The sequence below is a fragment of the Macaca fascicularis genome, chromosome 5 (genome assembly GCF_037993035.2).
Source record: "Macaca fascicularis isolate 582-1 chromosome 5, T2T-MFA8v1.1".
NCBI classification, from domain to species: domain Eukaryota; kingdom Metazoa; phylum Chordata; class Mammalia; order Primates; family Cercopithecidae; genus Macaca; species Macaca fascicularis.
The window spans coordinates 37898851-37913305 of record NC_088379.1 but is presented as its reverse complement, the minus strand read 5'-3'; the positions used below and the strand labels follow the sequence as shown (position 1 = coordinate 37913305).

General features: G+C 42.2%; 1 protein-coding gene across 2 annotated transcripts in view; it reads left to right on the top strand.

Annotated features, from left to right (window-relative positions):
* The window catches only part of LOC102137237 (putative uncharacterized protein FLJ13197), a 67635-nt gene extending 53590 nt beyond the window's left edge, over positions 1-14045 (top strand). Inside the window, exons 2-3 of one of the 2 annotated variants that reach the window (XM_074039550.1) lie at positions 6285-6469; positions 14028-14045. In XM_074039550.1, the coding sequence (XP_073895651.1) occupies positions 6285-6352 (68 nt within the window). In that variant the 3' untranslated portion in view covers positions 6353-6469; positions 14028-14045. Of the gene's footprint in view, positions 1-6284; positions 6470-7806; positions 10858-14027 lie in introns of those variants that run through there. The other variant, XM_074039549.1, reaches the window with a different exon arrangement.
* The last annotated feature ends 410 nt before the right edge of the window (positions 14046-14455 follow it).

Below are 14455 nucleotides of genomic sequence, written 5' to 3'. Positions count from 1 at the left end.
GTGAAATAGCTTGTCCAAGGTCACACTGCTGGTAAGAGGCAGAGCCAGGATATGGGTCTGTAGGATTTCAGAATCTTTTTTTTTTTTTTTTTTTGAAATGGAGTCTTGCTCTGTTGCCCAGGCTGGAGTACAGTGGCACGATCTTGGCTTGCTGCAACCTCTACCTCCTGGGTTCAAGCGATTCTCCTGCCTTAGCCTCCCAAGCACCTAGGGTTACCAGTGTAAGCCACCACACCTGGCCAATTTTTGTATTTTAGTAAAGATAGAGTTTCACCATGTTGGCCAGGCTGGTCTCAAACTCCTGACCTTAACTGATCCACCCGCCTCAGACTCCCTACATAGCTGGAATTACAGGCGTGAGCCACCGGGCCTGGCCTGATTTCAGAATCAACCCTTAAACTCTGACAGCATGAGCTAGTGAGGGAGGCAAGCATACCCAGAGAGGTCTTAAGATGCCTGAGGTGCCAGGAGAGCATGGAGATGTCTGGGGAAAAGTATTATAAATATATACATTTGGAAACTTGGAAATTGACATACGATAATGGACTTTAGGAAATGAATGTGTAGAGGAAGAAGTCAGGTGATGCTGGTGTCCTAGGACCACTCCACAGAAGGAGAGAACACTGAGAATAAAAGACCTTTGAAAATCGTGATGGACATGAAGACCCCAGCCTGGGCCCCACCACTTATTCACTCTCACCTGGCATCTCAATCTCTGCATCTGTAAAAATGAAGAAAATAATCCACCTCCCTGGATGACTTCATTTTTGTACTCGTCCATGAGGTACTGTACATAGACGTGCCGTAAGGACTAAAAGTTCTTCGCAATAGGATGTGTAGGAAAGCAAGTAGGGAGTAGTGGAGGAGGCTGAACCCAGCACATGGGCTGAGGATGCTGGGAGGGAACAGGATTGGGGGCTGAATTCTAACAGGGGGAAGCTACTGAGCTGCTCCTGTAGGTTGGGCCTGGATGGAAACCCTGGAAGCAATAACTCCAAGAAAGATTCAAAATGTGGGACAAGAAGAGCAAGAACCAGGAACAGAACAACTCCAAGGAACATGAGTGAAGAGGTTGGTGCTGCAGAGGAGCCCTGGCTGGGGTCTCTAAGTCAGGGATTCCAGCTCTGACCCTAACAGGTTCTTTGACCTTGTACACATGGCTTTCACTTTCTGGGGTTTGGTCTTCTCCTCTGTGAAATGATAAATGAACCCCACAGCACCAACTGGGAATGGCAATTACTGCTACGTCTTAGCTCAGGTCCAGGGCTGTGTGGAAGTGATATGGGAGGGGTGCAGGGAAGTGCTGAGTAGAGAAAGGCAATATCCCTGACAAGGGCTCTACCCTTGGGCCTGAGCCCACGGACCTAGGTGAGGACAGGCACTCCTGTTTCCTTGCCCAAATGTTGCATTTCCCAAGACCACCCTGCCCCCGATCCTGTGCCTATAAAAACCCCAAGACCTTAACGGGCACGTGCACTAACAGCGGGAGGTCGAGAGGAACACACCGGCGGAAGCACATACAAGTGGCTGGACATTGACAGGAACACACTGGCAGAAGAACACATAGACGCTGACAGGCCATCAACAGCAGAATGACGCGGAGAGTGGTCCAAGGAGAGCCTGGCTGCTGCGCGACCCGACTCCAGGGGAAGACCACCTTCCCACTCCATCCCCCTTCTGACTCCCCATCTATTTGCCGAGAGCTACCTCCACCTTTCAATAAAACCTTGCACTCAAATTCTTTAAGCCCACACATGATTCGATTTTTCTGGTGCACTAGGGCAAGAACCTGGGATACAGAAAGCCTTCTGTCCTTGTGATAAGGCAGAGGTCTAACTGAGCTGATGAACACAGGCTGCCTGCAGTTGGCAAAACTGAAAGAGTGCACTGTAACACACGCCCACTGGGGCTTCAGGAGCTGTAAAGACTCAACCCTAGATGCTGCCCTGGGGTCAGAACCCACGGTCCCCATGACCTGCCCATCTGCCTGCTCCCACTAGGGGTTTGAGCAGCAGGACCAAAGAAGTGAACCACACCCGCATCGCATGCCCTTTGAGGGGGACAAGGGAACTTTTCCTGTTTCAGAAGGTTGTGTTGAGAAGGGTGGCGAGGCTAACAGGGCAGGTGTCGGGGGCGGAGGGACAGAACTAGCTGTTGGCAAGTGGTGGGGGAGGTGCTTCATCCGGGTCTTGCATTTGTTCCCTCTGACCCCGGCCTCGGAAAAAACAGGACACTCACAGTTCAGAAAACTGCCAAGGGTCCGAGCAGAGGCCTTGCTTGGCCGTGGTGTGGTCCTGCAACTCCAGGGCAGACCTAGACTCCTGGAAAGTCCCTGTTTTGTAAGGAGACTGAAAGAAGATGAGTGGGGAGTGGCCAGAAGAAGAAAGGTGACTCCCAGGGTCTGGGCCAAGGAAAGATTTTGGACAGGAAGGGGGATTCACAACAGGGCATGCTTGGGAGGAATTGTTTAAGGCTTTCAACCCTCGCCAAGGCAAATAACATGAGACAAGACCTGTAACTTACTTTAGCTATATATATATATATATATATATATATATATATATATATATAGCGCATAACCTGAAAATGCCTCCCCTTGCAGCACTTGCGCTGTTGAACTTACAGTGAGTCCCTCTGTGGAGGGTGGAGTGGGGGAAGGGGTTCTGCTGGGGACAGACAAAGGTAGGGAAGCATTCACTGGCTTTGAAGAATTTCCTCCCTTTTTATGCCTGGGGTGTAACCAGAGACCAGTGTCAACAAGGAATCTGGCTTGGAACGCTTTTGTCTGCAGCCCTCTTTGGAGCGTGACTTGCTCTTTCAGAGGTCAGTGCATTGTAAATTGTGTAATTTCAGGGTCTGCCTATGCAGGGTCAGGAGACTTTTGAGGGAGTTGGTGGGAGAGGCATGGGTGATGTCACTCAGACACCTAGGAAACTCTTGACCTGGTCTATCTCTATGACCAGGTCAGCCACATGAAATCCTTAACGTTCACAAGACAGCAGAAAATATATGTGGTTTTGGGTGTTAACATCTGAATTTGCCGTAGCAAACGGATCTCTGGCAAGTCTCTGAAGTAAAGTAATATCCTAAGTTGAGAGGGGGCAAAAGCAAAACAGTTACTTGGTGTGCTCGATCACACTTTTCTGGTTGTAACTGTGTGTTGTGGCCTATGAAAGACCACACTCTGTGCTCTGGGGAAGGGTAGCAAGCTGGGAGGTCCTAAAGGTTGGGGCTAGGTCTGGATCATTTTCGATCTGCATTTTCTCTCCCCTACACCTTCGGCTTAGCAAAGGATTTGACATTCATGCATGCACTCAGCAAAAATCGATTGAGCATTTATCTTCTTCCAGCCATTGTGTTAAGTCCTGGGGCCATAGACACGTACAGAACAAATCAGCTCTTGCTGTCTCCAGAACTTTCTCTACCGGGCTAGGGGGAGGCAAACAATGAAATTAACATATAATATGTCAGATGGCAAGACATGCTACCAGAAAAATAAAATAAAAATGAAGAGGATACAAGAGATAGACAGGGATGGTATCTATGGGGTCGGGCAATTGGAGCCGAAGTGAGGGAGCAAGCCTGCTGCCAGCTGAAGGAAGCTGTCCAAAGCAGAGGGGGTGTTCTGGAAAGGGTGGAGGGAAAGTGGCAGGAGGTGAGGTCAGAGGGGAATCAGAGGCAGAGACTGTGTAGACCTTGTGGGCCTCATGGGTCACTCTGAGGACTTGAATTTTTCTCTTTATGAGATGGGAAGCCTGTGGAGGGTTTTCAGAAGCAAGACAGGATTATTCTGGCTGCTGTTTTAAACAAATTGAAGAGGGCAAGGGTGGAAGCATGGAAACAGGATACAATAATCTAAGCAAGAGATGATGGTGCCTTAGACTAAGGGTTTACCAGATTCTAAATATTTTGAAGGAAGAGCTGGCAAGATTTTCTGATGGATGGAATTGGAAGGAAAGAACTAAAGATGAGTCAACATCTTCAGTCTGAGCAGCCGGAAGGATGAAGCTGACCTTTACTAAGACAGGGAAAGCTGGTAGAGGAACAGGTTGGGAGGTAGGGGATTCAAAATTTGGTTTTGGAATTGTTAAGCCTGAGATGCCTCACAGAATGGAGATGTCTAATGGGATGCTGGATACAGGAATCTAGAGTTCAGGAGGGAAGATGGGGCCATAGATACAAACTTGGAAGTGGGCAGTCCATGAAAAATTAAAGCTATGGGTGGGACAAGGTCACCTCAGAAGAGTGTATAGGTAGAAAGAAAAAGCAAAAAAGAAATCAGTGACTGGCCTTGGGTCCTCTAACATTTAGTGGTTTGTGGTATGAGAGGAAACCAGCCAAGGGGATGAGGATAACCAGTGAGACAGGAAGAGGAGAGGGAGAGAATGATGTCTTGGGGAACATGGGAAGAAGGTGTTTCAATGAGGGAGTGTCCAATTAGGTCAGATGCTGCTGACAGATCAAGTAGGAAGAAGACTTAAAGTCGGTCACTGCATTTACAACATGGAAGTCATTGGTGAGTTTGTAACAGTGGTATTGGTGGAATTGTGAGGATGAAAGATGAAGTAGTTTCAAAACAGAATAGAAAAAAAATAGGTGGAGATAGTGAATTTGGAAATTCTTTTAAGGAATTTTATATGAAGGGAAGAAATAAATGGAGGCATTTGCTGGAGAGAGAAATGCCCAGTCTCTAAAATGGCTCAATAGCAATGCCAGGAGCTGGTTTTCACACAGTGGGTTGTTCTATTTTGAAGCAGGTAGCTAAGAAGAACCGTAGGAGCCTCGCCTATGACTCTGCCATGGGGCTTGCCAAACACTCTACACGGCATCTCTATCTATCACAGATCCCTTTAGCACCCTTGGATCGGCAGATCATATGAGCTGAGGGCACCTTGTGTGGCAGCTTGGATCTTCTCCAGAGCTCTTTGTTCTGAGCCCCACACAAAACTGACAGCCTCTTAAGTCACTCAACACATTGGTAGAAGAAGTATTCCCCAGCACAGCTTATAGTTCTCCAAAATCCAAAGAGGCTCACTAAGCACTATATCTCTTTCTCAGCCCTAATAAATACAGGCTATAATAACTTGGTTTTTTTTTTTTTTTTTTTTTTTTTATGTTTTTGATACAGAGTCTCACTCTGTCGCCCAGGCTTGGAGTGCAGTGGCACGATCTCAGTTCACTGCAACCTCCACCTCCCGGGTTCAAGCGATTCTCCTGCTTCATGCTTCTGAGTAGCTGGGACTACAGGCACACGCCACCATGCCCAGCTAATTTTTTTTCTTTTTGTATATTTAGTGGACATAGGGTTTCACTATGCTGGCCAGGCTGGTCTTGAACTCCTGACCTCATGATCCACCTGTCTCGGCCTCCCAAAGTGCTGGGATTACAGGCGTGAGCCACTGAGCCTGGCTAATAACTTGTTCTTTATCTTACAGGGCATATCTCAACATGCCTTAGACCATTGAACTCCTAAACACTTCACTAGTGTGGGAGACATTGCAGGATCCTTGCACAAGAGGGTGCAGCCTGTGGGGTCTGAGAAGTGGCTCAGATCTAGAAACTGTGGGTCCATCAACCTTGACGGCTCTTGAGTTTTTAAATTGTTATACAAGTCATGCAGTACCCTCATTGACTGCTCGTCTATCTCACTCGTAGGAACACCATGGTCTATTAGCCATCATCAAAAACTCTGTGGACTGAAGCACTCTGGCCTTGCTGGCTGTTATGGTTTATATTCATCTTGACTTCTGATGGTTAAGAGCAGACACCTGGTCTTTGTTATTTTGAAATCCTAGCATCTCCATTGACACTAGGAAGCCCAGTGAAATAGCAGAATCGCCTATTCTTACCCTGGCGTACAGTGGATAATCATTACTAAGTTCCCAAAGATGCTGTCACCCCCACACCAATAGATGTTCTTGCCCCGCACTGATATATTTGAAGGGAATGTCCCTGAACCCTCCCAGGAAGTCTAGGTGTCACGTAATAAGTTCGTTCCAACAGTCCTGTCTCCCTGAGCATTCTGATCGCTTCCTCAATTTTCTGCCACGGCACTGCAGCCTCTTCCTATAACTTACTGTAAGGCATCCTCATGTCCAAGCCTCAAGGAACCATTCAGAAACAAATCAATACTACCTCCAAGACAGTTCCTGAGTCAGTAATTCCCTCCCTGTCCTGTTTATCATCCTTCCAAACAGTCCCCGCTGTGCCCCCCCAGTTCATGCTGATACCAAGCCAAGCTCTGCAACTCTTTCTGAACATAAGGTGTTTTCTTCTGCATCCAGGTCTGTATTTCTCTACCTGGACTACCCTGAGAGCTAACCTCAGTTATTGGTCTGGAAGCAACGAATGAAGGCCGGGACAGAGCTGGAGGAGGGCCACATCATTTCGTCACAGTCACTGTCAAGAATCTAGTTGCAAGCTGAGTGCTGTGGCTCACGCCTGTAATCTCTGCACTTTGGGAGCTGAGGTGGGTGGATCACTGGAGCCCAGGAGCTCAAGACCAGCCTGGGCAACATGGCGAAAGCCTGTTTCTACAAAAAAAAAATGCAAAAATTAGCATAGTGTGTTGGTGCATGCCTGTGGTCTCAGCTACTTGGGAGGCTGAGATAGGAGGATTGCTTGGACCTGGGAGGTCAAGGCTGCAGTGAGATGTGATCATGCCACTTCACTCCAGCCTGGGTCACACAGCAAGACCCTGTCTGAGAAAAAAAAAATCTAGTTTCACCCAGATCCGAAGAAAAAAACAGAGGCAACATTCAAATTAACATCTGATAGAATATTAACAACTGATAGAATATTTTAGATGAAGTAAGAGAAGCCAAGGCATGTACCCTCAGGCTCTGGGCTTCTCCCTGCAAGGTTGGGAAGAAATTTGGGGGAGACAAAGTGGGAGCAAGTCAGATGGAAGAGACATTATGGGTCGGGTGGGTGAGAGCTGTGGGAGGGAGGTTCAGGGTGCTCCATTTGGCAGGTTTTTCATGGTGGCTGTGCAGTCCAGGGCTCTGATTTCTGTAAGCAGAATGATGTCATTCATTCTTTTATTCATTTATTTATTAAGTCAACATTTATTGAGAGTCTCTTATGGTACTCACTGTGTTAGGTGGTAGGGCTCACAGATGAATAAAATGCTGTTTCCTTGTTTTTCAGAAATTCATAGTGTAGTGGGAGGTGGACAGAAATGCCATTGACTATTGATTGCCTGACACTGACAGGTGCTGAAATAGAGGATTATACAGGATGCCATGGGAGGCCAAATGAAGTGAAAAACCCACTCTTACTGGTGTGTGTGCACACACAGGAGGAGTTATGTAATGCCTCATCTGGTTTCCTGTCCTGGCACATTTCCATTGCTCATTTCTAGAGCCGCTTGACCACAATGGCTGGTCAGGGATAATGTAAAGAATCTTCATTTAGCAACTCAGAGGACTGCCCCGTCAACCTTCCCTTCTGTCCTCAGCACGTAGACCTAGTTTCTTACTCTGCTTTTGTGACCCATCTCCTCTTGTACTCTAGACATCTTTTCTATTTTTATACCTGTTGCACCCTCAAAGATCCCTTGAATCTCTCTTGCCTAAACCTTTTTTCTTTTCTTTTCTTTTTTTGTTTGTTTTTTGAGACGGAGTCTTGCTCTGTCACCCAGGCTGGATTGCTCTGTCGCCCAGGCTGGAGTGCAGTGGCGCGATCTTGGCTCACTGCAAGCTCCGCCTCCTGGATTCACGCCATTCTCCTGCCTCAGCCTCCCAAGTAGCTGGGACTACAGGTGCCTGCCACCACACCCGGCTAATTTTTCGTATTTTTTTTTAGTAGAGACGGGGTTTCACCGTGTTAGCCAGGATGGTCTCCATCTCCTAACCTCGTGATCCACCCACCTTGGCCTCCCAAAGTGCTGAGATTACAGGCGTGAGCCACTGCACCCGGCCACCTAAACTTCTTTCAGGCAAATCCTACCTCCTTTTCTCTATACATGCTTTGGGAGAAGGGGAAAGTGTCTTAATATATGCACTAATAAGGCCCCTTGATGATCTAATTTCAGCCTTACATTGTTTCGTTTTATAAATGAGCCCCAGCGAAGTTAAGTAATTTGTCCAAATTTACACAACTAGAAAAGAAAAAAGCAGGACGTTGAATGTAGAGCCAATATTCAGAGTACCTGATTTTAGACCCAGTATTCAAAGCACCGACTGCTATGGTCTGAATGTGTTCCCTCCAAATTCATGTGTTGAAATCCTAACCCCCAAGTTGATGGTATTGGGAGGTGGGACCTTTTCAGATGTGATTGGGTCATGAGTGTGCAGCCCCCATGATTGGGATTAGTGCCCTGTCAAATAGGAGAGACTACAGAGAGCCAGCTAGCTCCTTTTCACCATGTGAGGGCACAGTGAGACAGCCCTGTCCATGGGGAAGTGGCCCTCACCAGACACTCTGCTGGCACCTTGACCTTGGACTTCTCAGCCTCTAGAGCTGTCAGAAATAAATACATTTCTGTTGCTTATAAGTAACGGAGTCTAAGATATTTTGTTAATAGCAACCTGAATGGACTAAGACATTTACCAATACCTTAAAGGCTCCCAGACGATCACCTCTAAAACACTGTCACAATGTTTTTCTATTCAAAGTCTCCAGGGAGAAAAGAGAAAGAACTACAAAGACTGCCTTGTACTATTATAATCCCTTCACTTTTCCTACCAAAGGTCCTCTTCCCCCTGTGCACCTTGAGGCTCACAAGGCACTTACATCTCTGCCTTGTGAGCCTAGAGGTGCATGGGGGACAGGACCTTTGATAGAAAAAGTGCGTGTGTGTGTACACACAGTCATATATGTATACACACCCACACACATATATTTCTGCTTAGTAGATATCACCAAACGATTTTCCAAAGTGATTGCGCCAGTTTACATTTCCACCAGCAGCATGGGCTGGTGATTATCCTCTTCAACATTTGGTCTTGTCAGTCTTTTGAATTTTAGCCATTCTGGTGAGTTTGTAATAAAATATCATTGAGGCATTAATTACATTTACCTGATTATTAATGAGAATGAGCACCTACTTAAATAAGTATAATATAATAAGTATAATATTTTCCATAGGTTTTTTTGAAGACACTGTCTCTCAGATTAGAGATGTTCAAGGCCATATAGTTTCTTTTTGCACAGCTTTAGCTACATCAAATGAATTTTGATTTGTCATATTTTCATGATTATTCTGTTCAAAATATTTTTGTAACTTCCCATTGTGATTTCCTCTCTGAATCTATAATTTGAGTTAGAAGTATGTTTTGAAATTTCCAAATATATGGCTATTTTGTGAATATGGTTTTGTTATTGATTTCTAGCTCAATTCCCCTGTGGTCAGGTAACACACTCTATGATTTCAGTTCTTGAAATTTGTTGAGACTTGCTTACTGGCCCAGCATTTTGTAATTTTGGTGTATGAACTAAGTGTGTATTCTGCAGATACTGGGTGCAGTATTCTATGAAGACCAGTTAAGTCAAGTTTACAAATGTATACTCCTGTAAATGTAAACTGTTTTTTGTCTTATTATTAGATCTGAGAAAGAGCAATAAAATTGGAATCTATGCTATTAGCTACATGTAAATTTAGAATTGTTGTATCTTCTTGACAAATCTAATTTTCGTCATCATGAGGTCACTTTCTTTGTCTTTAGGAATGCTTTTAACCTTAGTGTCTAGTTTGACATTATTGTTAAATCTTTGAGAATTCTGTTATTTTAGTCTTGTGTTTTGTAAGTAGCATATTAAATTTAGTGTTATTCAGGATAACAAACTGTCTTTTAATCACTGAATTTAAATATTTACATGTTATCTAATTTCTGATATTTTGGGGTTTAAATCTACCATTTTGCTCAGCTTTTCAATTTGTACTGCTTGTCCTATATTATTTTTTTTCATTTCTTGCTTTCATTTGCATTGATTTAAAATTTTTAAAAGTTACTCAAATCCTATAAATTCTTGTGGTGATTACAGCGAATATTGCAATATGTATATCTGACATAAAAATAAAATATCATTTGGTTCTTTTTTCTCTTCCGGGGAATGTATGTACTGTAAAACACTATCACTCTATTTATGTCTCTCCTGACTAAATGCTTTTTCAGTGTATTATGATTTTCTATATAATTCTCCATAAGATTTTACTTTTGGTTTTATGTAGTCAATATTCATTTATAGTTATCATGCCTTTCTGCATTTCTGACTTTCTACCTGAAACCTTTTCCTTTTGCCGGAAGGCAAATTTATATATATGTAGATATATAAATTCAAGTCTCTTGGGGATGAACTCTCCCAGTTTTGGTTTGTCTGAACATGTCTCTTTTTACTTTCATTCTTGACATACATTTATATCTTGGGAGCAGAATTCAGGGTTGAGAGTAATTTATTTTCAGCACTTTGGAGCTATTGTACCATTGTCTTTTGGCTCAGAATGTTGCTGTTGAGGAATAAACTGTAAGTCTGATTATTGTTCCATTGATGGCAATCTTTTTCTCTGGTTGTGTTGAAGGTATTTCCTTTGTTCATATTTTTGTTTTTAGCAGTTTTACTACAAAGTACACCTAGGTTTTCCCTTATTTAACTAGTTTTCAATTTCCTAAATTCATCAATTGATGTATTTAATTAGTTTTAGAAATGGTTCAGCTAATTACTCATAAATGATGTTTCTGTTCCATTATCTTTCTCCGTTTAGTACTTGAGCTAAATATATATCAAAACTTTTCATGGAGCTTTTATATCAGTGTCATGATTTGGAAAAAGAGAAGTACAAAATTGAGATTAAATATTCTGAAGCCAACTGGCAGAGTAATTTTGTCTTTTGAATCCAATAAAAATTTGAGCATATATTCAGTGTCTTTTTATTATTTTATTGTTCTAATAATTCATTTAAATTACATTTTACAAAGGTATCATTTTATGACATTTTGTTTTTTTTTAAGTTTGGGAAGTGTTTTACTAGGTTCTTTAACTTTCTTATAATTTTTTTTTCTTTTTTTTCTTAATTTTGTCTTTTAGCTTTGTAGTCTGGATATTTTCTTCCATACTACAAATTCTCTCTTCATCTATTTGTAATTAAATGTGAAATCTATTGTGTTTTAATTGTTATTATTTTTTAAATTCTAGCATTTTCACTGGCTCTTTTAAAAAAATAATTTTCAGTTCTCTGCCAAAAGTCTCAAGGTTGACTTTTGTCTCTCTGAGCAGATTAAATATAGTATTATTTAAAGTCAATACACTTTTTTTTAAGTTGAAAAATTCTAATTTCTGAGCCTTTTTGATCTATGTCTGTGTTTTCTTGGTTTTCATTTGTGTGGTCTTGTCTTGTTTTCTGTTTTTTTCTTTCTTTCTTTTATTGTATTCAGATATTTGTACTTGAAACATTATTTGTAGTCATAATTAGAGTTCTATAATGATGTTGTCATTCTCCAAAGTGAATTCATATTTACTTCTGCTAGGTACTTGGGGCCTTAGCATTATGAGATCATGTTAATTCAATTCCAGGTACTGTGAAACTGAGTTTCTAGAACCTTCTTTTGGTTTATCATTGTTTTTAGGGTACTGTCCTTCAGCGGCCCATCCAAATGCGAAGAGATTCACCAGAGCTATCCTGGCTTGGTGATGCTGAGCCCCAAAATTGGCCTTAGCTCTGTGAGATGCTTTTTAACCACCTTCCTGCTCAGCCACTTGGCCCCTCAGTCCTGCTTTTAGAAATTGGCATATACTGCTGGGCTCTGTGGCTCACGCCTGTAATCCCAGCACTTTGGAAGGCTGAGGCGGGTGGATCACTTGGGGTCAGGAGTTTGAGACCAGCCTGCCCAATATGGTGAAACCGTCTCTACTAAAAATACAAAAAATTAGCTGGGTATGGTAGTGCATGCCTATAATCCCAGCTGCTCAGGAGGCTGAGGCAGGAGGGTCGCTTGAACCCAGTAGGCAGAGATTACAGTGAGCTGAGATTATGCCACTGCACTCCAGCCTGGGCAACAGAGTGAGACCCTGTCTCAAAAAAAAAAAAGAAAAGAAAAAAGAAATGGGCATATACCGTATTGGCATATACCGTAGAAAAAACTGCCCTACATGCTGGACTCAACTCCCTTCATCTGTATCCTTTACCAGATACTAACCCAGTAATTCTGCACCATCTTGTTAGCTATCTAGCACACCGGAGTAGATTTTTGAAATATATTTTGTTTTGCTGATTGTCCTCAGTAGGAGGGATGGTATGAATTACCTAGTTCTCCATTCCCAGAACAGGAGGTCTTATATAATCTAGGTTTAACCAAACATCTCCATTAATGAATAAGTGATTCTAAAAATATTTTTAAAAAGAGGCTGAGTCTAGAGATTTCCCTAATAATACAAATTTAGCTGAAAAACAAGAAATGGCAGGGCTGACATTTTTCTAGCTCCTCATGTAAGTGCTTCTTTAGCTACGTTACCAGAGAAAGCCATAAACAAAATAATTTGGCCAAAAAATTGTGAAATTATTCAGATAAACGTGATCTTTTAGCAATAAGTGAGGAAGTAACCATGTTTAATGCTATGAGTAGAGCATTTTGAAAATGGATATTTGGAAAATCTCCAATAGTTATGTAATTTTTATTGCCAAAACTGCAATGAATATGCCTCTTTAAAAACTCTCATGTCTACATACTTGGAAACGGAATTTTTAACCTTTTAAAAATGATAAATAAACAGTTCTAGGGGACTTTGAATCAATTTTTTAAAGTTTGTATTAACAAATAGTTGACATTAGGGAAGGTAAAAATTTACTATCCTATTTTTATTGGAAACTAATTGATGGATAGGGTTGAAAAACAAGTATCATACTTCAGTGAAATGAGTGATAAAGCTCTTCTCTTGTTTTAATCAAAGTATTTTGGAAGTATCTTTTCCATGTCTGATAACTATTAAAACCAAGCGCCAGGCTGGGCACAGTGGCTCACGCCTATAATCCCAGCACTTTGGGAGGCCGAGGCAGGTGAATCAAGAGGTCAAGAGACAGAGACCATCCTGGTCAACATGGTGAAACCCCGTCTCTACTAAAAATACAAAAATTAGCTGGGCGTGGTGGCGCACGCCTGTAGTCCTAGCTACTCAGGAGGCTGAGGCAGGAGAATCGTCTGAACTTGGGAGGCAGAGGTTGCAGTGAGCCAAGATCAAGCCACTGCACTCTGGCCTGGCGGAAGAGTGAGACTCTGTCTCAAAAAAACAAAAATACAAAAAAACAAAAAACCAAGCACCAAAAGAAATTAATGTAGAATCAGACCTTTTATTCATAGAGGCTTAGTGAAGCATATTCAATCACATAGCTCTCATCAAAATATTATTAATGAAAATTTCAAAGGTAGGCACAAAATAGTTTTTGCATCATTAATAATGTTATAAAAATGTAAAATATTTTATATTTCAACTTTCATCTTTTTATTTTTTCTATATATTATATATAATGTGTTTTCTGTATATGAAGTATACAATGCCTATATTATACTTATATACGCGTATATACCCATATATAAAATTTAAAACTGAATAAATATATGTGTTTTAGGAATGCTTACTCAAAAGTTTTTATTGATTAGTCCCCAAAATTTGGTGACCATTATTTAGGGTTGCCTCTGGAAAAGCTGCCTTCTAAGTTTTACCAATTTGGAGAAATAGGTCTCTACCCCCTACCCTCACCCCATTTTCCTCCCACTGAACTCTGTTTATATTGTTCATAGTACTTATCACAAATTATAATTATATATGTATTTGTTTGTTTACTGATTTATTAGATTATGAGCTCCAGAATGGTAAGGGTTGTGTTTGTTTCATTTACCAACAATACCCAGAGTCTAGGACAGCATCTGGAAATGACTGATCCTTTGATATTTACTGAAGGAATAAACAAACAGATTATATGTTTCGAAGTGAGACAGACATGGTGTGGTAGCCTTCCTCCAGGATGGCACCCCAGGGCTCCACCTCCTGATATTCTTCTGTTTGTGTCGTTCCCTCCCACACTATACTAGGATTGGTCTTCATGACCAAAAGAGTACAGCAGAAGTGATGGCATGTTACGTATAAGATGGGCTTACAGTAGGCGCTGTTGCTTCCAATTTGGTTGCTATCTCTCTTTCTTCCGTCACTTGCTCTGGAGGAGGCCAGTTGCCATGTCATGAACTGCTCTATGAAGAAGCCTATTTGTCAAGGATCTGAAGCTTCCTGCCACCAGCTGCATGAACGAGTTTGGAAGATCCAGTTCTAGACCTTCAGATGACTGCAGCTTGACATCAACCTCATGAGAGACCCTGAGACCGAACCATAAAGCGAAGCCCCTCCTGGATCCCTGATGCTAGGCAACCATGTAATAAATGTTTGCTGTTTTAACTACTTAGTTTGGAGTCATTTGTTACTTGGCAATAGATACATAATACACTTGAGTTTGAATACCAGCATT